Genomic DNA, 23,295 nt, shown 5'->3' on the forward strand with positions numbered 1-23,295 from the left:
TTCTCACGTTGGCTCTCTCTCTCGCGTTGGCTCTCTCTCGCGCGTTGGCTCTCTCTCGCGCTGGCTCTCTCTTTCGCGCTGGCTCTCTCTCTCGCTCTGGCTCTCTTTCGCGCTGGCTCTTCTCTCTCGCGCTGGCTCTCTCTCTAGCGCTGGCTCTCTCTCTCGCGCTGGCTCTCTCTCTCGCGCTGGCTCTCTCTCTCGCGCTGGCTCTCTCTCTCGCGCTGGCTCTCTCTCTCGCGCTGGCTCTCTCTCTCGCGCTGGCTCTCTCTCTCGCGCTGGCTCTCTCTCTCGCGCTGGCTCTCTCTCTCGCGTTGGCTCTCTCTCGCGCTTGCTCTCTCTCTCGCGCTTGCTCTCTCTCTCGCGCTGGCCCTCTCTCTCCCTCTGGCTCTCTCTCTCCCACTGGCTCTCTCTCTCCCGCTATCGCTCTCTCTTGCGCTGTCACTCCCTCTCTCTCGCGCTGGCTCTCTCTCTCTCTCGCGCTGGCTATCTCTCTCTCTCGCGCTGGCTCTCTCTCGCGCGCTGGCTCTCTCTCTCGCGCTGGCTCTCTCGCGCTGGTTCTCTCTCGCGCTGGCGCTCTCTCTCGCGCTGGCTCTCTCCCTCGCGCTGGCTCTCTCTCTCGCGCTGGCTCTCTCTCTCTCTCGCGCAGGCTCTCTCTCTCTCTCGCGCTGGCTCTCTCCCTCTCTCGCGCTGGCTCTCTCCCTCTCTCGCGCTGGCTCTCTCTCTCTCGCGCTGGCTCTCTCTCTCTTGCGCTGGCTCTCTCTCTCTCTCGCGCTGGCTCTCTCTCTCTCTCGCGCTGCCGTCTCTCTCGCGCTGCCGTCTCTCTCGCGTTGGCTCTCTCTCTCACGTTGGCTCTCTCTCTCGCGTTGGCGCTCTCTCTCGCGTTGGCTCTCTCTCTCGCGTTGGCTCTCTCTCTCGCGTTGGCTCTCTCTCTCGTGTTGGCTCTCTCTCTCGCGTTGGCTCTCTCTCTCGCGTTGGCTCTCTCTCTCGCGTTGGCTCTCTCTCTCGCGTTGGCTCTCTCTCTCGCGTTGGCTCTCTCTCTCGCGTTGGCTCTCTCTCTCGCGTTGGCTCTCTCTCTCGCGTTGGCTCTCTCTCTCGCGTTGGCTCTCTCTCTCGCGTTGGCTCTCTCTCTCGCGTTGGCTCTCTCTCTCGCGTTGGCTCTCTCTCTCACGCTGGCTCTCTCTCTCTCTCTCTCTCCTGCTGGCTCTCTCTCTCTCTCCTGCTGGCTCTCTCTCTCTCTCCTGCTGGCTCTCTCTCTCTCCTGCTGGCTCTCTCTCTCCTGCTGGCTCTCTCTCTCTCTCCTGCTGGCTCTCTCTCTCTCTCCTGCTGGCTCTCTCTCTCTCTCCTGCTGGCTCTCTCTCTCTCTCCTGCTGGCTCTCTCTCTCTCTCCTGCTGGCTCTCTCTCTCTCTCGCGCTAGCTCTCTCTCTCTCTCTCCAGCTGGCTCTCTCTCTCGCGCTGACTCTCGCTCTCTCTAGCGCTGGCTCTCTCTCTCTCTCTCTCTCTCTCGCGCTGGCTCTCTCTCTCTCTCTCGCGCTGGCTCTCTCTCTCTCGCGCTGGCTCTCTCTCTCTCGCGCTGGCTCTCTCTCTCTCGCGCTGGCTCTCTCTCTCGCGCTGGCTCTCTCTCTCTCTCGCGCTGGCTCTCTCTCTCTCTCGCGTTGCCCTCTCTCTCTCTCGCGTTTATTCTCTCTCGCGTTGGCTCTCTCTCTCGCGTTGGCTCTCTCTCTCGCGTTGGCACTCTCTCTCGCACTGGCTCTCTCGTGCTGGCTCTCTCTCGCGCTGTCTCTCTCTCTCGCGCTGTCTCTCTCTCTCGCGCTGTCTCTCTCTCTCGCGCTGTCACTCTCTCTCGCGCTGTCACTCTCTCTCGTGCTGGCTCTCTCTCGTGCTGGCTCTCTCTCGTGCTGGCTCTCTCTCTCTGTCGCGCTGGCTCTCTCTCTCTCTCTCGTGCTGTCTCTCTCTCTCTCTCGTGCTGGCTCTCTCTCTCTCTCGCGCTGGCTCTCTCTCGCGCTGGCTCTCTCTCGCGCTGGCTCTCTCTCGCGCTGGCTCTCTCTCGCGCTGGCTCTCTCTCTCGCGCTGGCTCTCTCTCTCGCGCTGGCTCTCTCTCGCGCTGGCTCTCTCTCGCGCTGGCTCTCTCTGTCGCGCTGGCTCTCTCTGTCGCGCTGGCTCTCTCTGTCGCGCTGGCTCTCTCTCGCTCGCGCTGGCTCTCTCTCTCTCGCGCTGGCTCTCTCTCTCTCTCGCGCTGGCTCTCTCTATCTCTCGCGCTGGCTCTCTCTCTCGCGCTGGCTCTCTCTCCTCTCTCGCGCTGCCCTCTCTCACGTTGGCTCTCTCTCACGTTGGCTCTCTCTCGCGCTGGCTCTCTCTCTCGCGCTGGCTCTCTCTCTCGCGCTGGCTCTCTCTCTCGCGCTGGCTCTCTCTCTCGCGCTGGCTCTCTCTCTCGCGCTGGCTCTCTCTCTCGCGCTGGCTCTCTCTCTCGCGCTGGCTCTCTCTCTCGCGCTGGCTCTCTCTCTCGCGCTGGCCCTCTCTCGCACTGGCTCTCTCTCGCGCTGGTCTCTCTCTCGTGCTGACTCTTTCTCTCTCGCGCTGCCCTTTCTCTCTCTTGCGCTGCCCTTTCTCTCTCTCGCGTTGGCTCTCTATCGCGTTGGCTCTCTCGCGCTGGCTCTCTCTCGCGCTGGCTCTCTATCTCGCGCTGGCTCTCCCTCTCGCGCCGGCTCTCTCTCTCTCTCTCGCGCCGGCTCTCTCTCTCTCTCGCGCCGGCTCTCTCTCTCTCTCGCGCCGGCTCTCTCTCTCTCTCGCGCCGGCTCTCTCTCTCTCTCGCGCCGGCTCTCTCTCTCTCGCACGCGCCGGCTCTCTCTCTCTCGCACGCGCCGGCTCTCTCTCTCTCGCACGCGCCGGCTCTCTCTCTCTCGCACGCGCCGGCTCTCTCTCTCTCGCACGCGCCGGCTCTCTCTTTCTCTCTCGCGTGGCTCTCTCGCTCTATCGCCGGCTCTCTCTCTCTCTCTCCGGCGCCGGCCCTCCCTCTCTGGCGCCGGCCCTCCCTCTCTGGCGCCGGCCCTCCCTCTCTGGCGCCGGCCCTCCCTCTCTGGCGCCGGCCCTCCCTCTCTGGCGCCGGCCCTCCCTCTCTGGCGCCGGCCCTCCCTCTCTGGCGCCGGCCCTCCCTCTCTGGCGCCGGCCCTCCCTCTCTGGCGCCGGCCCTCCCTCTCTGGCGCCGGCCCTCCCTCTCTGGCGCCGGCCCTCCCTCTCTGGCGCCGGCCCTCCCTCTCTGGCGCCGGCCCTCCCTCTCTGGCGCCGGCCCTCCCTCTCTGGCGCCGGCCCTCCCTCTCTGGCGCCGGCCCTCCCTCTCTGGCGCCGGCCCTCCCTCTCTGGCGCCGGCCCTCCCTCTCTGGCGCCGGCCCTCCCTCTCTGGCGCCGGCCCTCCCTCTCTGGCGCCGGCCCTCCCTCTCTGGCGCCGGCCCTCCCTCTCTGGCGCCGGCCCTCCCTCTCTGGCGCCGGCCCTCCCTCTCTGGCGCCGGCCCTCCCTCTCTGGCGCCGGCCCTCCCTCTCTGGCGCCGGCCCTCCCTCTCTGGCGCCGGCCCTCCCTCTCTGGCGCCGGCCCTCCCTCTCTGGCGCCGGCCCTCCCTCTCTGGCGCCGGCCCTCCCTCTCTGGCGCCGGCCCTCCCTCTCTGGCGCCGGCCCTCCCTCTCTGGCGCCGGCCCTCCCTCTCTGGCGCCGGCCCTCCCTCTCTGGCGCCGGCCCTCCCTCTCTGGCGCCGGCCCTCCCTCTCTGGCGCCGGCCCTCCCTCTCTGGCGCCGGCCCTCCCTCTCTGGCGCCGGCCCTCCCTCTCTGGCGCCGGCCCTCCCTCTCTGGCGCCGGCCCTCCCTCTCTGGCGCCGGCCCTCCCTCTCTGGCGCCGGCCCTCCCTCTCTGGCGCCGGCCCTCCCTCTCTGGCGCCGGCCCTCCCTCTCTGGCGCCGGCCCTCCCTCTCTGGCGCCGGCCCTCCCTCTCTGGCGCCGGCCCTCCCTCTCTGGCGCCGGCCCTCCCTCTCTGGCGCCGGCCCTCCCTCTCTGGCGCCGGCCCTCCCTCTCTGGCGCCGGCCCTCCCTCTCTGGCGCCGGCCCTCCCTCTCTGGCGCCGGCCCTCCCTCTCTGGCGCCGGCCCTCCCTCTCTGGCGCCGGCCCTCCCTCTCTGGCGCCGGCCCTCCCTCTCTGGCGCCGGCCCTCCCTCTCTGGCGCCGGCCCTCCCTCTCTGGCGCCGGCCCTCCCTCTCTGGCGCCGGCCCTCCCTCTCTGGCGCCGGCCCTCGCGCCGACCCTCCCTCCGGCCCTCGCGCCGACCCTCCCTCCGGCCCTCGCGCCGACCCTCCCTCCGGCCCTCGCGCCGACCCTCCCTCCGGCCCTCGCGCCGACCCTCCCTCCGGCCCTCGCGCCGACCCTCCCTCCGGCCCTCCCTCCGGCCCTCGCGCCGGCCCTCCCTCCGGCCCTCGCGCCGGCCCTCCCTCCGGCCCTCGCGCTGGACCTCCCTCCGGCCCTCGCGCCGGACCTCCCTCCGGCCCTCGCGCCGGACCTCCCTCTGGCCCTCGCGCTGGACCTCGCTCTCTCTCTCTGATTCCCTGATATTCCGGGCACTGCTGACACACTCTGTTTTTGTTTCGGTGTAATGTCTAGCTTTATTTGCAGCTCTTACAGCAGACAGCGTCCTCTGGGAACCTCAATGCGCTGAGCAACTTGCACCCCATGGCTGGTGAGTACCTCTACTTTGTTAATTTTCATCCACTACTGCAAGCAGCCACAACAAAACTAGACATTCTGATTAAAACATGGACCAACGTGACCTGCCAGTCGAGTGCAGGCTAACCTGACTGTTGTATCAAATGCAGGCCAGACCAACCTGACAGGTCGGCCAGGGCAGCCTGACAGGCCAACCAAGCACAGGCCAGGCCAAGCTGATAGCCCTACAGGCAGACCAGGCGTGCACAAGAAGCATATCTCTGGATAGTTATCTGAGACTGCTATTTAGCTTCTGCGACCACTTCGTGTCACACTGGCTGTGCTTCTCCATTGCTGGTGAAGTTGACATGGTTTACATGGGGGAACCTGGCGATAGAAAGACTGAAGTATTTCCCCCAGATATCGGCATTCATTTCACATGGCCCCAGCAGAGTCCTACATTAGCCAAATACAAATGGTCTTCATGTTGCAAGGATACAGCATCTCCTTTTCTTTCAGGTCTCAATGCCATGCAGTTACAGAACCTTGCTGCTCTGGCTGCAGCTGCAAGCGCAGCTCAGAACACAGCACCAGGCACCAACGCATTGACCACAGGCAGCAGTCCCCTGAGTGCACTGACCTGTTCAGGTAAGGTCACCCAGTGATCAGGGCCGCAGTTCTTGAGTGCATTAACCAGTTGATGACAAGGCACTCGAGTCATTGTGCCATCAGCTAATGGGTACAGTTTTACTTTGCTTGTTCCATATGTTTTTGGCACGTTACCTTTCCCATAATATGAAAACTTGCAGTAAAGAAAGGAATGGGTGACCACCAGGCAGTCCAAGAGAAACAGGCAGGTAGTTCAGGAATCCCCTGGGGTTCCGCTCGCAAATCGGTATTCCATTTTGGAGGCTGATGAGGGCGCTGGTTCCTCCAGGGAGTTCAGACAGAGCCAAGCTTCTGGAACCACAGCTGTCTGTACAGGAGAGGAGGAAGGGCAATAGTAATAGGGGATTCTATAGTCAGGGGAACAAATAGGCGCTACTGTGGCTGTGAACGTGACTCCAGGATGGTGTGTTGCCTCCTTGGTGCCAGGGTCCGGGATGTCACTGAACGGCTGCAGGGCATCCTGAAGGGGGAGGGTAATAAGGCAGAGGTCATTGTACATGTTGGCACCAATTACATAGGTAGAAAGAGGGACGAGGTCTTACATCAAGAATTCAGGGAGTTAGGCAGTAGACCGAAAAGCAAGACCTCTCGAGTTGTAATCTCTGGATTACTCCCAGTGCCATGTGCTAGCGAGCATGGAATTAGGAGAATAGCGCAGCTGAATACGTGGCTTAAGAGTTGGTGCAGGAGGGAGGGTTTTAAATTCCTGGATCACTGGGACTGTTTCTGGGGAAGCGGGACGGTCTACATCTGAACTAGAGTGGGATAAACATCTTTGCTAGTGCTGTTGGGAGGAGTTTAAACTAATTTGGCAGGGGGAGGGGGCACAATGTTAGCAGAATAGGGACACCTCATAATACAGTAAAACAATCAAGTCAGAGGGAGTACAGCTGCATAAAGTTTCAAGGGAGTAAGGCAAGGCTGAATGGCCTCTACTTTAATACCAGGAATATTACAGGTAAAACGGATGAGTTAATGATGAGGATTGACACGTGGAATTGTGATACAGTAGCCATCACAGAGACGCAGTTGAAGGAGGAGCAGGATTGGCAGCTCAACATTCCAGAATATAGAATCTTCAGGTGAGACAGGAGGGGGTAAAAGAGGAGGGGGCGTTGTATTATTAGTTAAGGAGTCAGTTACAGCAATAAGGAGACATGATATCTTGGAGGGGGCATCGAATGAAGCTTTGTGAGTAGAGCTTAGGAATAGAAAAGGGGCAGCCACATTATTAGGTGTTTATTATAGACCCCCAGATAGTCAGCGGAAAATTGAGGAGCAAATATGTGCACAATTTGTGGAGGTGTGCAAAAACAATAATAGTAAGGTAATTATATTTTTATTATAATATTATAATTATAAGGGAATAGAGGGATACGGGCCCCGGAAGTGCAAAATGTTTTAGTTGGTGGGCAATATGATCAGCGCAGGCTTGGAGGGCCAAAGGAACTGTTCCGGTGCTGTACTTTTCTTTGTTCTTTGTTCTATATTAGGTGATTTCAACTTTCCCAACATTAATTGGGATAGACATCATGTTAAGGGCTTGGATGGAGTGGGTTTCTTGAAATGTGTACAGGAGAACTTTTTAGATCAATATGTTGACAGTCCAACAAGGGACGGCGCAGTGCTGGACCTAATTCTGGGGGCTGAAGCCGGACAGGTGGCTGAGGTGGTGGTGGGGAAGCATTTTAGTGATAGCGACCACAACATAATACAATTTAAGCTTGTTATGGACAAAGAAATAGACAAGTTGCAAAAAAATGTTTTGGATTGGGGGAGAGCGGATTTTAATAAAATAAGGCAGGATCTGGCCAAGGTAGACTGGGAACAGCTACTTGTGGGGAAATCTACAGAAGAGCAGTGGGCGGTGTTCAAAAGGAAATGGGGAGGGTACATGTTCCCTCTAGGGTGATAGGAATGAGTAACAAACCCAGAGAACCATGGTTGACCAGAGATATTCAGGATATGATGAGAAGGAAAAGATAGAGGCTTTTAGCAGGTGCAAGGGGAGCAAATCAGCAGAGACATTAGTGGAGTACAGAAAGTGCAGGGTGGAGCTTAAGAAAGCAATTAGGAGAGCAAAGAGGGGATATGAGAAAACTCTGACTGGTAAAAGTAGGGAAAATCCCAGGATATTCTATTAGTATATCAATGGGAAGAGGATAACTAGGGAAGGAGTAGGGCCCATTGGGGACCAAGGGGGCAATCTGTGGGTGGCGCCAGAGGACATCACTAGAGTGTTGAAAGAATACTTCACATCCGTCTTCATCCAAGAGAATGAGGATGAAGGTATGGAACTCTGGGAGAGAGACTGTGAGATTCTTGAGCAAATTGATATAAGGAGTGACAAGGTATTGGAAGTGTTAGCAGGCTTAAAAGTGGACAGATCTCCAGGTCCGGATGATTGTGCCCCAGACTGCTGAGGGAGGTAAGGGAGGAGATCGCAGGGGCTCTGACCTAAATTTTTAATTCCTCTCTGACCACGGGGGAGGTGCCAGAGGATTGGAGAACAGCTAATGTGGTTCTGCTATTTAAGAAGGGTTGTAGGGATGAGCCAGGGAACTTTGCTGGGCACTGAACGTTCAGCATCAGAGAGGGGAAGGTCAGAAGGTATGGTGAATACACGGCTGGGATTGGAAGATGGGATGGGGACAGAGGGACGGGCAGAGGTGGAGGGTCCTGGTTCGGCGTTAGTGTCAATGAGTTGTTGGAGCCTTGTGTTGCTTTGAAACAAAGAGACAAAGTTCTTGTTGAGGCGTCGGATGAGATGAAGAATAAAATGAAACTGGGGGCAAGGACAGCTTAGAAATAGGGTGCGCCGGTGCTGCTGGAGGGAGTGGTCGTGTGTGTTCATATGGCGGTGCATGGCAATGAGTGTGGATTTCAGGATGCGACGAGAACAGCAGTCAGAGGAACGTATGTCCCAGAAATACCTGTAATCCTGGGTGGGTTCGAAACAGGAGGGTGTCTCACATCAGTGGTAGGGAAACTATTAGAGAAAATTCTGAAGGAGAGAATCTATCTCCACTTGGAGAGGCAAGGTTTGATCAGGGATAGTCAGCATGGCTTTGTCAGAGGGAGGTCATGCCTAACAAATTTGATTGAATTTTTTGAAGTGACTAGGTGTGTAGATGAGGGTAGTGCAGTTGATGTAGCTTATATGGATTTCAGCAAAGCCTTTGACCAGGTCCCTCATGGGGGACTTATAAAGAAGGCAAATGCACATGTGATACAGGGTAATTTGATAAGGTGGATTCAAAATTGGCTTAGTTGTAGGAGGCAGAGGGTGATGACAGAAGGATTCTTTAGTGACTGGAAGCCAGTGTCCAGTGGTGTACCACAGGGATCTGTGCTGGGTCCCCTGTTATTCGTCATTTATATAAACAGCATAGATGATGTGGGGTGTAGGATTAGTAAGTTTGCGGATGACACAAAGATTGGCCAGGTGGTTAACAGTGAGGTTGAGTGTCTTGGGCTACAAGAAGATATGGACGGGATGGTCAAATGGGCAGATAAGTGGCAGATGGAATTTAACCCTGAAACATGTGAGGTGATAAACTTTGGAAGGAATAATTTGACAAGGAAGTATTCAATGAACGGCATGACACTAGGAAGTTCTGAGGAACAAAGGGCCCTTGGCGTGTGTGTCCATAGATCTCTGAAGGCGGAGTGGCATGTTAGTGGGGTGGTGAAAAAGGCATTTGGGATACTTGCCTTTATAAATCGAGGCATAGATTACAAAAGTAGGGAGGCCATGTTGGTGAGGACACAGCTGGACTACTGTGTGCAGCCTTCTGTCATCATCCTCTGTCTCCTACAACTAACCTTGGTGAGGACATAGCTGGGGTACTGTGTGCAGCACTGGAGAGGGTGCAGAGGAGATTCACCAGTATGTTGCCTGGGATGAAACATTTAAGTTATGAAGAGAGGTTGGATAGACTTGGATTGTTTTCGTTGGAGCAGAGAAGACTGAGGGGCGACCTGATCGAGGTGTACAAGATAATGAGGATAGGGTGGATGGGGAGCAGCTGTTCCCCTTAGTTGAAGGGTCAGTCACGAGGGGACAGAAGTTGAAGGTGAGGGGCAGGAGATTTTGCGGGGATGTGAGGAAAAACTTTTTTACCCAGAGGACGGTGATTGTCTGGAATGCGCTGCCTGGGAGGGCTTTACATCCTTTAAAAAGTACCTGGATGAGCACTTGACACGTCATAACATTCATGGTTATGGGCCAAGTGCTGGTAAATGGGATTAGGTGGGTAGGTCAGGTGTTTCTCACGGGTTGGTGCTGACTCAATGGGCCGAAGGGCCTCTTCTGCACTGTGTGATTCTGTGAGTTGCCAATATTGTCAGTATCTTCTGAGAAAAATAAACACTCCTTCACCTTGTTTATCTGGCTAGCTGAAACTGACTAATATCTCTTTGAAATCCAAACAATCCCTTCACTTATCTAAAAATGCAAATTCCTTTCACACCTTACATGTTAATTCAGCATCCATGTTTATCTATTAGCATTTCAAACACATTTCAACACCTAGCTTCTTTTGATAATTCCAAACTTGCAGTCTATCTGACTCTAAATGCAATTAAATCACACAGACAGACCCATCTACGCTCACACCCACAAAGCTACTTTACTGCAAACCAGGAATATATTATGAAAAGTATTATACTTTTGTTACACCTCCATCCTTATGGACAAATGAACCATCATAATTTCAAAAGACAGCTTTATTTTCTCAACCCACCTTACATTACTTACTGTACTTATCTATGTACCCAAACTATTACATTACAAGTTGGATGCATTAACATAAGATATACACAAATCCTTGGTATTAACAGAGGTCATTTCAGTCAGTGTCCTGGTTTAAATGCCCAGTCTCTTTGAGCTGTAAACTCTCGACAATGTGTTTGCAATTTCTTGTCCAGCCACATGTACAATCTGTAAATCAAATGGTTGCAGTAATAAACTCCATCTGAACAGCCTTGTACTTTGGTCTTGAAATCTGTCCAGAAATTTTTAGGATTGTGCTCTGAATAGACAATTGTTTCTGACGAATTGCTTGCAACATAAACCTCGAAATGCTGCAATGCTAACACCAGATCCAGAGTCTCCTTTTCAATCGTGAATATCTTCTCTGTTATACATTCAGCTTTGGTGAAAAATACCCCACAGGCTTCTCAACCCCAGTTTCAGCTTCTTGTAACAGTCCGGCCCCAATGCCTATATCACTTGCATCAAAGGCCAACTTAAATTTCTTGGCATAATTGGGTCCTGCCAAAGCTGGTGTAGCACTCAATACAGTTTTCAAACTGTCAAGTGCCTGATACTCCTGTGTACATTGAAACTTGTTCTTTTTTAATAGTTCAGTCAATGGAGCAACTGCACTGCTAAAATTTGGCATAATTTTTTGGTAAAACCCACTCATGCCCAGCAATGTCAAAACTTCTCACATCTCTCGCAGGCACCTTACCATTTCCAATGGTATTGCCTAGATATGTAACTTACATTTTTTCAAACTCACTTTTAGCCAAGTTCATCACCAAAGTAGCTTCTTGCAGTCGATTAAACAGTTGTTGTAAATACTCCTCCCACGTTTGACTGAAAACTATCAAGTTGTCAGTATAAACAGCGCAATTGCTCAACCCTGTAATTACTTTGTCAGTCTTTGAATTGCTGCTGGTACGTTTTTCATACCAAATATCATGACTTTAAACTGCTATAGTCCATCTGGCATCACAAAAGCTGATATTTCTTTTGCTCTCTCCGACAATGGTACTTGCCAATATCCTCTCAATAAGTCAACCTTTGTGATAAACTTTGATTGCCCCACTTTGTCAATGCAATCTTCCAACCATGGTATAGTTTATGAATCCGCTTTTGTCACTGCATTCACCTTACGATAATTCACACGCTGTCTATTTGTCCCATCCAGTTTTGGTGCCATCGCAATAGGCAAATTCCAGTTACTGCAACTAGACTCAAATATGTCATTTTGAAGCATGAATTCAATTTCTTCCTGTACTTGTGATAACTTTGGACTTAATCTATAAGGATGTTGCCTTATTGAAAATGAATCGCAACATTTATATCATGTGTAGCTAAATTTATCCTCTCCAGCTTATTCCCACAAATAGCTTTGTATGACTGCAATAGCTTTTTACTTTTATATTTGTCTGGAAGGTAACTCTGTTTCATTTAAATTTTTAAGTACCCCCTCCTCCATTTTAATTCGAGGAAAATCAGTTTTAGAATTCTTCATTTCTACTTATTTCCCCTTATCTACCACTACTAATATCTCCTTTTGGTCCTCTTCCAGAGTACTTTTTAAGCATAGTTACATGACACATATCTGCTCCTTTCTTCTGTCGGGAGTTTTTATTCAATAATTTACTTCACTCAGTTTCTTTTCAAATCTTGCCTTTAATGATTCACCCAATACTGGTACAAAACTAACACTTTTGCCCCAGCAACAAAACTACGAGTTATAGCTTTCCTTGCCTGCCTTTGCTTTCATCCCTTGCTCTGATATCTTTAAATGTTCCAGAGCTAACTCACATGCTCTGTTCAATCTTTCTCTGAACTTTGTTACATAATCCAGGAGAGTAGTTTCTGAATTTTGACTCACCAATTTCTCATGAATCAATTTCAGTGGCCCCCTTACCTCGTGACCCATAGACTATAACAAAAGGACTAAATCCGGTCAATGCATTAGGATGATCCCTAATAGCAAATAACAAGAATGGAATTCTCCATCCCAATCCTGTGGACTGTAAGCCCTCATCATAGTTTTTAAAGTTTGATGTCATCTTTCCAAAGCCCCTTGTGATTCAGGATGTTAAGCTGTTAACTTAAACTGTTTTATCCCTAAACTGTTCACTACTCCCTTAAACAGCTGCGGCATAAAATTTTAACCCTGATCTGATTGCATTTCTTTTGGCAAACCATACCTTGTAAAAAAAGATTTAGTCAACTGTTCCACAGTTCTCTTTACTGTAATATTTCGCTAATGTATCACTTCCAGAAACCTTATAGACACATCCATTATTGTCAGCAAGTCCTGTTTTCCACTTTTAGTCTCAGGGAGGGGCACTACACAATCATTCAGGACCCTAGTAAAACGTTCCTCAAATGCTTGAATTAGAATTAAAGTTGCCAGTTTAATTACTGCTTGAGGTTTCCCTGTCGCCTGACGTGTGACATGTTCTACAGAATTTGACTACATCTTCATGCAACCCAGGCCAATGGAAATGTTTTTGTATTTTTAACTGAGTCTTCCTAATCCCTAAATGTCCCCCTTTTGGAATTCCATGAGCTACTCTCAGTATCTCATTTCTGTATCCAGATGATATAACTATCTGATGCACTTCGGTCCATTTTTCACCTGCTGAAATGTGAGATGGCCTCCTTCCTCATTAATACAACATCCTTAAGGGAATAACATTCTGGAATACACTCTGCTTCTGTCTCTGAGCAAACTGTCTGATATAACTGCCTTATTCATGGATCTTTTAGTTGTAACTCTACCAACGGAACTAAACACTTCAGCTTCGTTTTCTTCCATTCTCTCTCCCTGAACAATTTCATCAAAGGTAGTATCAGCTAATTGAACTTCAACTCCTTTTCCCTGCCTTTTAACTTCCTCTTCATCCTCTTTCAAGCTGAGCCTGTGACCTTGTTACTACACAACCTGGAAACAATCCAGGGTGTCCTTTCTGCAACACCTCTGCTGAATGTACCTCCACAGGCTGCTCAACTACCATAGGTATCACCCACATCTGTGACCCATTTATATCATTGCCTAAAATAAATTGAACACCTGCAATGGTCAATTTTTCCATTACTCCAACAATCATCTCACCTGTTTTCCACTTTTTAGATTTACCTTCCACAATGGAATAGGTTTAGTATCTACATAGCTCCACTTATCTCATTTTCCTGCAACACTCTTTCTAAACAACAAATGTCACTAATCCCACAACATTAAGGATTGACTAGCCCTTGTGTGTCTCAAAATGTTAAATATCTATACCTGCTCCACCCTGCACATATGGAAAGACTTCCCTTTCACATACAAATCAGTAAATATTTCTGCAACCTGGTCTTCGGAACTTTCTTGGGTAAATTGTGAACACATTCCCACTTCTTTACCTATCACTGATTCTTCCTGCTTTACTTGTACACAAACCACTGGTTTTGCTGTGCCTGAACCTCAGAACCCACAATACTTTTACTTCCAGAACTTTTTTGCATCCCTGTAATTTTCCCTGTAATCTCCAACACATTGACTTTGTGTGCCCAATCTTATTGCAATGAAAACACCTCAATTTTTGAGTGTCATTTCTATCCTCAGCGCCTTTTTTTTTAGCCTGAGAAAAGACTTGCTGACAATTTCCAACTATTCCTTCTCTCTTCCCTGACGACTTACATTCCTTTCACCTTCCCACTATCTATCCTTCTCTGATTTAAAGAGCTGATGGAAAAGAGGTTCACCTCTATGAACTAACTCATAATCATCAGCTATCTCTGCTGCTTGTTTTACTGTTTTAACCCTCTGTTCCTCCACATAAGATCTCACTACCTGAGGAATTGAATCTTTAAATTCCTTCAAAAGAATTACTTCTTTAACAGCTGCATATGTTCTCTCTAACTTGTAATGCCTGTATCTACCAGTCAAAATTACTTCATTTTACTCTTCAAACTCAATATAAGTTTGACCAGGCTATCTCCTTATATTCCCAATTTTCTGCTCCTATGCCTCAGGAATCACCTCATATGCACACAAAATAGTTGCTTTTACTGCATCGTAATCCACCGATACTACTTCTGACAGTGAAGCATAAACCCCATGAGCTCTACCCACTAACCTAGACTGTAAAACCAATGTCCAGATTTCTTGTGGCCATTTCATCTGTTTAGCTATCTTCTCAAACGAGATAAAGAATGTCTCTACACCCCTTTCTTCAAACTTCAGAAGAGCTTGTACAAATTTAAACATCTCCTTACTGGGCTTTAGACTGGAGGTGGTTATTTCCACATCAGAACCTTCCTCAGCATCTGAGACCTCTTTTTGAACTTGCAACATTTTAAGCTTTTTAATTAAACTTAATTCTCTCTCTCTCCCCTTCTTTACTCCACTGCTAATTTCTCCCTCTGGAAGTCAAGTTTTCGCATTTTCATTTCTTTGAAATACTCTCTCTTTTTCCTTTTCATTTTCTGTTGTCTGTAATTCAAGTTTTTCACTTCCATTGTTTCCATTCAGGTTCAAGCTTCTTCATTTGTAACTGAAGTCTCACTACCTCCAGCTGTGACTCAGTAGCGTCAAGTATCGCTTCTAACTTTAAATGCTGTGCTATCACTTCAGCTTTGCTTTCTTTGCCCCTACAGGTAACCTCAACTGCAATTTATCTGCCAAATCTGTTAACATACCCATAGACACTTTTTGTAACCCCATCAGAGTTATATTGTCTACTTCCAAAAAGGTTTTAGCCTTGGATAAAGCCACTTTTGCAATCTCACCAATTTAAAACACCTCACATCAGCTACTTAATTCAATGTGATTCTCGTACTCATAGTCTTAAGACTCACCAACTCCAAACCAATCAAGGAATTTCAAATATCCAAAAAGAGCCTCCAATTTTGTTATGACATGGCAGATCAAATGTGCCAGGAGGACCAAATCCACAAGGGAAACTTGGCCATGCTATCACAACGGTTTTGCAATTTGTATTTATTACGAGAAGATGTGTGCACTGAATTCAGAAGTAATGCGTCCACTAAAACTGAGATTTTAAAAATCAAATTAAAATATTTAATAACAAAATAAAAGATTTCAAGCACATACATAAGATTACAGTTACTTAATACTATAACAAATCCTAAGGCTCCTAATTGCCAGTTAGACGCTCCCTTGAAGGCAACAGTCCAATATAGATTTTGGATTTAAAAACAAAACCAAGTTATCACAGTACCCACTTGACAGTGGAATTCCAACTGGTTTTCCCCAACTTCAGTTACTGGACACAGCTGATTTATGCACAGATGGTTGGAGGCTTCTTGAAGGCTGTTTCACGCACATTCCTGTTAGATGTGACATGGATCTCCCCTCACATAGCCTTTCATTCTCCTTTTTATGTATTTATCTCTCTTTAATATGTAAATTCTATTGTCCCATATGTCTTTGGAATCGTATCTTTCCCACAATATAAAAACTTTCAATATTGTCTGTAGCCTTTAGGAAAAATACCTTAGCCTTGCTTATCTGGCTAGTTGTAAACTGACAAACATCCCTTTGAAATCCAAACAATCCCTTCAATCTAAAAATTCAAATTCCCTTCACACCGAACATGCTAAGCCAGCATCCATGTTTACTCAATAGCATTTCAAACACATTTCTACACTGAGCTTCTTTTGAAAATTCCAAGCTTGCGGTCACCCTGACTCCAAATGCAATTAAATCACACAGACAGAGCCATCTGCACTCACACCCATAAAACTACTTTACAAAAAAACCAGAAAAATATTATGAAAATTATTATACTTTCGTAACAATACACAGACGAACAAAAGAGACACAGGTCGCCTCTGCAGAGCCGGGTGGATGGAAAAAAAAACTTTCTTAGAAAGAAAAACAAAGATAAAGTTTACAGAGGTTCAAGGCTGTTGGTTTGAAGCTCCCTGTGATGAAGACTGGGCCCAGCAAATGTCGGGAAGTTCAGCATAGAGAAGAGCATAGCTGGACCAATTCTTCCTGTCTCAGCTACAAAGTTTCAAATTTAGAAGGCAAACTATGCTCAAATGAGAATTATCTGGCGACAGGCCAAGAACCACACACAGTTTCACAAAGCAGAGGGGGAGAGAGAGCTAGTCAGCCTTCTGTTCTCATCCTTTCCCCAGCACGACTGAAATCAACCCACAGGTTCAAACTTAAGGTTTGCCTCTGCGATGTGATTGCCTTTTTGCCTTCCAGCTCTTCGTTAATTAAAGTGCTTTGCATTTCAAAACAAACAAACAATTCCTCGCGTACCGTATAACTGGGGTCATTTCTTGGAAGAGGCCTGCTTGTTGACAGTTCCAAGATCAGCTTATGAGGCTTTTTAAAAAAAAAAACTCTGGGCACCCTCCAATGTCCTTCCATATTTTAAGAAGTAAAATCCAGTTTAAAAAGAGATGATTCCAACAGCATTTGCAGCTCGCTCCCAATTCGAGCACATATGGAAATTTCCAGGTCATGTCAGGACATGGAGTTCCTGATTTCTGCTCAGAAATTAAGTAAGTTCCTACTCTTTGATACCTTAGCCCTTCGGAGAAAGAAAGCAAGAAGGCTTCATCCTTATGAAGGTTTCTTTACAATGGCTTTGAAAATACAAGAAGTTCTGATCATCATAACCTCTAACAAATAGCTTCTTACATATTATATAGGTAAATTTTTAATCTTGTCCACAATTACACCGTATTATAATATAAAGGCGAAACCCAAACAAAAGCAAATAGGATTAGAAGGATTCTAACATCATAGAATTATTGTAATTTTTTTCTCCTCCACCCTTTCTTTAATAAACGTTGGGCAGATTATCAACAATTACTTTTTTTTCCCACCATAATCATAGTCAACCAAAGGTAGTAAAGATACATTAAAGTTTTCTGTAGAACCACCTTGACCAGCTTGTATTTTTATTTTGTACCATGGGTTCTCAATCTTTCTGGTACTCTGGCAGTCTTACCTCTTCACATAGGAATGATACAAATGACTTTTGCTTTGGTTTCTCAACTTTAATATAGAAGAACATGGGGCTTTTCTTACTCTTCTCTGTTGATGGAAACAAGCCTTCAATGGGTCCTTTAAGTTTGCTTCAGAAAGTGTGTATTTCTGATTGACAACCAGCTTCTAAATTATCTCCACTCACTTCCTCCATAACAGACTTTGGTGTTTTATTATTTTGCTCCGAGGGAGTTTTTTTCCCTTCTCTCAAGCCATTTTCTAGTTTATCCAAGAGATGTGCCACAACCTTCTGCACAAGTTCATGTTTTTCTCATTGACGCTTGAGAAATAGAGCCCTCATCTCCACTTTGTTTACTCTCTCATTTTCCAAGGTTACTAATCTTTTTATTAAGCTTAGCAACTGCTCCTGAGTTCAGTTGCCTTTGTTTCAGAGTCATCTGTGAAACCCTAAGACAAACTTGACAACGCCACATGGGCAGTCTGTTCATTTCGGAATTGTTCTTACATGACGGCTGACTACTCTTTAGACTCATTCCATTTACTCGTTAGAATAGGGAATTGTTGTTGCAACTGTACAAGGCACTGGTGAGACCGGACCTGGAGTACTGTGCAGAGCTTTGGTCCCCTTACTTGAGGAAGGATGTAGTTGCATTGGAGGTGGTTCAGAGGAAATTCACAAGATTGATTCCAGAGATGTGGGGCTCGTCTTATGAGGAGAGATTGAGCAGTTTAGGCCTATACTTGCTAGAGTTTAGTAGGATGAGAAGAGATCTAATTGAGGTATATAAGATGCTGAAGGGGATAGACAAAGTAGACGTGGAGAGGATGTTTCCTCTTGTGGGGCATTCTAGAACAAGAGGCCATAGTTTTAGGCTAAGGGGTGGTAGATTTAAATCAGAGATGAGGAGGAATTACTTTTCTCAAAGGGTCATGAATCTGTGGAATTCACTACCTCAGGGTGCAGTGGATGCCGCGACGCTGAATAAATTTGAGGAGATAGACAGATTTTTAATTGGTAACAGGGTTGAAAGGTTATGGGGATAGGGTGGGAAATTGGAGTTGAGGCTGAAATGAGATCAGCCATGATCGTGTTGAATGGCGGGGCAGGCTCGAAGGGCTGAATTGCCTACTCCTGCTCCTAATTCTTATGCTCAATCTGTTTCTTAAAATTTTCCTTAGCTGCTTTTAGAGTCTGAATCTGCTCTTCCATACCACACATCTCATTCTTTTTGTTCTCCAGATTGCATCGGAGTTCAAGAATTTCATTTTTTTTTTACAACAAAGTTCTAACAGTTCATCATTCTTGGTTTTTAACTCTGCACTCAAGCAACTATTCTGATTCATCAGCAGTTCCTTTTCCTGCTCAAGGCATTTCCCAAAGCACTTAGAGACTTTTGATACTTGAAGCCCATCAAGTTTTAATTCATCTGTCTTTGAACTTTCATCTGCAAGTTTATCATTTAAACTTTTCAAGTCCTCATTCAAGTGTTCCACTTCCTGTGACTGACACTCAGTGTTCTCACCAGTTCTTGTTTTTGATTAGCAAGCTCATCTTTCGTGTCTGAAAGTTGGTTCTGTACGCGGATCAGTTTTTCATTAGCGGAGCCTAATTCCTCATGTGACCTTTGATATTCTTGCCTTTCTGATACTAACTTTTCTAGGTTCTGGGCTGGTTGCTTTTCCACTTTGTCCTGTCTAATCTTATGAGGTTGTGCCCTAGCTACCACATAATTGGGCAACAGTCCAAAATGTTCTTCCTGCAAAATCTCTGTTTCTGCCATCTCAGCTGGCTCTCTTGAAACTCAAAGATACTAAGAAGTTCAAACTTGCCAAATCATTACCCAGCATAAAATCCACCCCCCCACTGGTAAACTAAGAATAATTGCCACGGTAACAATTCTGTTTACTAAGCCACCTTCAACACCTTCCTTTTTATTCTGAGAAAAAACTTCCTGCGAATTTCCACCTGCTCCTCTTCCCTGACTACCCACCTTCCTTTCACCTTCCCAATTTCTATCCTTTCCTGATTTATAAGGATGACGAAATAAAGGTTTAGCTCTATGAAATAACTCATAATCATCAGCTATCTCTGCTGCTTACCTTACCGTTTCAACCCACCCAGTTACTGCACGTGTTATTGTAACTGAAGGAATTAAATCTTTAAATTCTTCCAAAAGAATTACCCCTCTTAAGAGCTGCATATGTTGTCTCTATCTTTAATGCCCGTATCCACCAGTGAAAATTGCTATGTCTTGCTCTTTCAAACTCAATTTGAGTTTTTCCAGGCTGTTTTCTCATATTCCTAAATTTCTGCCTGTATGCCTCAAGAATCAACTCATATGCACTCAAATTAGCCTTTTTTTTTACCACATCTTCGTTCACCGACATTTCTTCTGATAGCAAAGCATAAATCTCATGTGCTCTACCTACCAACCTGGATTGTAACAATAATGTCCACTTTTCCTGTGGCCATTTCATTTGTTTAGCTACCTTCTCAAATGAAATAAAGAATGCTTACACATCTCTTTCCTCAAACTTTGGAAGAGCTTGTACAAATTTAAATATCTCCCCACTGGGTTTTAGGTTAAAGGATTTTTCCTCATCAGAACTCTTAGAATCTGAGATCTCTTTTTTAACTTCCAGCCTTTTAAGCTGGTATGCCCTTTCACTTTCCTTCTCTCTTTCCTTTGACTCTCTTTCTTTATCTTCCTCTCTTGCCTTGAATTCCAGTTCCATCTTCCTTTCTTTCTCCTGTCTTTCCTCTTGCTCCCTTTAAAATACCCTTTCCTTTTCTTTTTCTGTCCTTTCCCTGCCCTTTCATTTTCTGCTGCTTCTAGCTCAAGTTTTTTCATTTCTTTTGCTTGTTCAAGTTCAAGCTTCTTCATTTCTAACTGAAGTCTCACTGCCTCCAGCTGTGACTCACTAGTGTCAGATATCACTTCCAACTTTAAATGCTGTACTATACTTTAAATTTTATCCACTTTCTTAGCCCCTACAGGTAACCTTAATTGTAATTTATCCGCCAATTCCATTAACTTAACTTTAGCTACCTTTTGTAAATCTGCCAAAGTTACAACTTCAACTCCTAGATAAGTCTTAGGAACTGCCAATGCCATATTGCAGCCTCACTACTTCCAAAAAAACCTCACACCAAGTCATGAATTTGAAGTGCATCTCGTACTCGTACCCTTAAGATTCATCAACTGCAACCCAATCAAGGAATTTTAAATAAATCCTGCAAAGAGCCCCCAACTATGTTATGCCACAGCGGATGGTAAATGCTGAGCTGCTCAAATCCCAGAGGGAAACTTGAAACAACTGCAACTTGTTTTGCAATTTGTATAAATTTCGAGATGTGTGCTCGAATTCAGTAGTAATAAGACCACCAAATCTTCAAGGTTTTTACAAAACTAGATTAAACACGTATTAATAAGAGAAATAATTTTAAGCACATACATATGTCTACAAATTACTAAAATAACTTCTAAATTCCCTACTTAATCTGGCTCCCAGTTACACTTTCATTAAAGCAACAGTAATTTGCACAGATTTTACAAGACCCAGGCAAAGAAACATGCTACCCTGACAATCCAATTCAAAGTGAGTTTCCTTAACTTCAATACTTTGTAGACAGCATCTTGAGGTGTAGAAGCTGACAATTTTTCACACTTGTTAGATCCTAAAATGCCTACCCTTACACACAACCTTCGCTCCTTTATACATATTTTCCCCTTTGAATGCAAATTCCCATTGTTTCCCTGTGCCTTTGGGCTTTACCTTTCTGATAAAACTCTCATAGAAATAAGTTTTACCAGTAATCTTTGGGAAAAATAAACACACTGTTTCTGAACTTCACCTAGCTAGGTGACACATTTCACTTCCTTTCTTGAAAACAATCTAGTCTGGTTTATTTAAAAATACAGATGTTCCCTTGACACCTATGTTTACTTAGTTAACATTTCAAATCTAGCTCATCTTCTAATACATCAAAGCCTTCAGACCATCAGCCTTTAATCCAATTAAGTCTCTCTCTCTCGCTCACACACACACACATATAGACGCAGTAACCACTATGTTACAATGAATTCCAATAACATTATGAGAATCATATCTTTCGACAGGACCAGTAACTTCTTGTTTAACGTAGAGAATAAAGCCACAAGATTCCACGGGTTATAAATAAACAAAATAAACTTTACTATACTAAGCCAGAAAAGTAAAACAATTTACAAGATATACCTTACACTCTAATGTTCGGAATTAACATGACGTACATTTGAATTAGCAAACAAACTATAGTTGAACACACCACACTGTACGATACATGGCAGATGTGACCAAGACAGATCCCAATGATTTCTCAGGAACCCACCCAGACTTCAGTATCCACTGTGAGTTACACCATCTCTTTAAAAATCTGTCTCCCTTATGAGGGACTGTAAGTTTTCATTCTTCCCTTTTGAATATCTGGCTTCAGAATTCCCTCCAAAAGTCACGCTGACTCGGTCTGCCTCAACGACCGCTCACCTGGGTTTCAATCTCATCTCCCGAGATTATGTTCCCTATGACTCCTGAGTCCGCACTCCAGCACCAAATCACAGGCATCACTTGAGCTCTTCAGGCACGCCGAGTAGAACATCACTGCTTTATAAGGGCTACCTTTGCCAAGGGGCCCGCAACATACAATCACCGACCTTCCCCACGCCCTCTCCCGAGCCCTCGTTACTTGAAGCCTGCCAGCCGCAGCACTTTTACTGCTTGGAGCCTTTCTATGCTCCTCTCCCCGATGGCTTCTCCTGGTGGCTCTTTCTCCTCTCCCTGGGCTCCTTTTATCTCTCTGGGATTTCTCCCTGTCCTGGGACTCCTCTCGTTATGGTGCCCACTCCTGGGTACAATTGGGTTGTGACGCTGTTCTTTTTTCCTTCACATAGGCACCCTGAGCTCTTGTCCCCAGTCCGAAGATCTCACAAGGCCAAACTGCGCATGTACAGCCTGCTCCTGATTAGCGCATGCCGGGAATTGTAGTCCTCGACCTTTGCTCAGAAATCAAATAAGTTCCTGTTTCTTGACAAGCTTCATTGAGGAGCACCTTGTGAGATGTCCACTCATGAAGCCATGACTGAAATCTGCCAATTGCTGTAAACACAACTCCAACTTTGGAGCAGTACATGGATTCCTTTACCTATGGCTGTCAAAGTAACTGGGGCTCTGAAATTTTGTTTGTGTGGTTCCTTCCAGGTTGCTGCTGAAGTTAATAAGCAACTTCCAACAATTTGCAGTACACTGCTGCATAAAGAGGGTTCAAGTAAGGCTGTCCATATAGAGAGAGACAACTTCATGTCATTCTCGCTTTCCAGAGTCAAGTAGGTAGATCTTTCACTGCAGCTGTCAGCCCTTTGCTGGGAGACGATTGTGCTACTATGGAAGCTGACACATTAGCCAAAAGATGGAGGTGACCACCTGTTCCCTGTTGGCAAGGAAGGGCTCCACGCTCTGCACAACCTTGATCTGTTCTTTAAAATTTTCCTTCGCTGCTCTTAGAGAGCCTGAACTTGCCCTTCCATACTGCACATCTCATCCTGTGCCAAGTTGAGCTCCTTGCTTGCCCCTTGATGTTAAGTAATGGTTTTCCAGTTGGGTTCCCAGTGCACCAACCGTTTTGGTCTGTACACCCATCGCTTCTGCAGTCTTGCACATTGAACTTGTCGGAAGCAGAGCTAGTGTCTGCACTCAACCCCTGGTGAACTGGCACCCGTGTTATCCTTTTTCTCTCCCTGGTTCCTGCACACTTGTACCTAGTATCTCACCATGTGCAGATCCCTTTTCTAATTGATTCTCTAACGCAAACATTGTCAGCTGTGACTGAGAGATTGAGTGACAGTGTGCCCAGCCCCCTGAGTGTATTAACCAGTTCAGATCAGGAGCACCAATGCATTGACCGGAGCCAGAGGTCACTTGAAGTCATCAACCTGTTCAGGTAAAGTCACCAGTGCAGTGACTAGGACCCAGTTCCACTGAGTGCATGAAAAAGGTTTGGTAAGGGCACCAAAACCCTGCCCACAGCCCTCAGTACATTAATATGGCCCCAGGTATCAAAACGTTGATCATAGCCAGTAATCTCCTGAGTGCATTTAGCAGTTGGGGCATGTGCACCAACAAGTTGCCCACAGCTCCAGTCCCCTCTGTGCATTAACCTGTTCAGGTAATATGAAAATTGTGCATAAAAATAT

At 47.1% G+C, this 23,295-nt stretch overlaps 1 protein-coding gene across 6 annotated transcripts in view; it reads left to right on the top strand.

The window, feature by feature from the left end:
* The window catches only part of celf1 (cugbp, Elav-like family member 1), a 275,180-nt gene that overhangs the window by 233,179 nt on the left and 18,706 nt on the right, over positions 1–23,295 (top strand). For 5 of the 6 annotated variants that reach the window (XM_041196584.1, XM_041196579.1, XM_041196581.1 and 2 more), the window contains 2 exons: positions 4,632–4,707; positions 5,193–5,321. In XM_041196584.1, the coding sequence (XP_041052518.1) occupies positions 4,632–4,707; positions 5,193–5,321 (205 nt within the window). The remainder of the gene's footprint in view (positions 1–4,631; positions 4,708–5,192; positions 5,322–23,295) is intronic. The other variant, XM_041196582.1, reaches the window with a different exon arrangement.

The sequence above is a fragment of the Carcharodon carcharias genome, chromosome 10 (genome assembly GCF_017639515.1).
Source record: "Carcharodon carcharias isolate sCarCar2 chromosome 10, sCarCar2.pri, whole genome shotgun sequence".
Taxonomy (NCBI): domain Eukaryota; kingdom Metazoa; phylum Chordata; class Chondrichthyes; order Lamniformes; family Lamnidae; genus Carcharodon; species Carcharodon carcharias.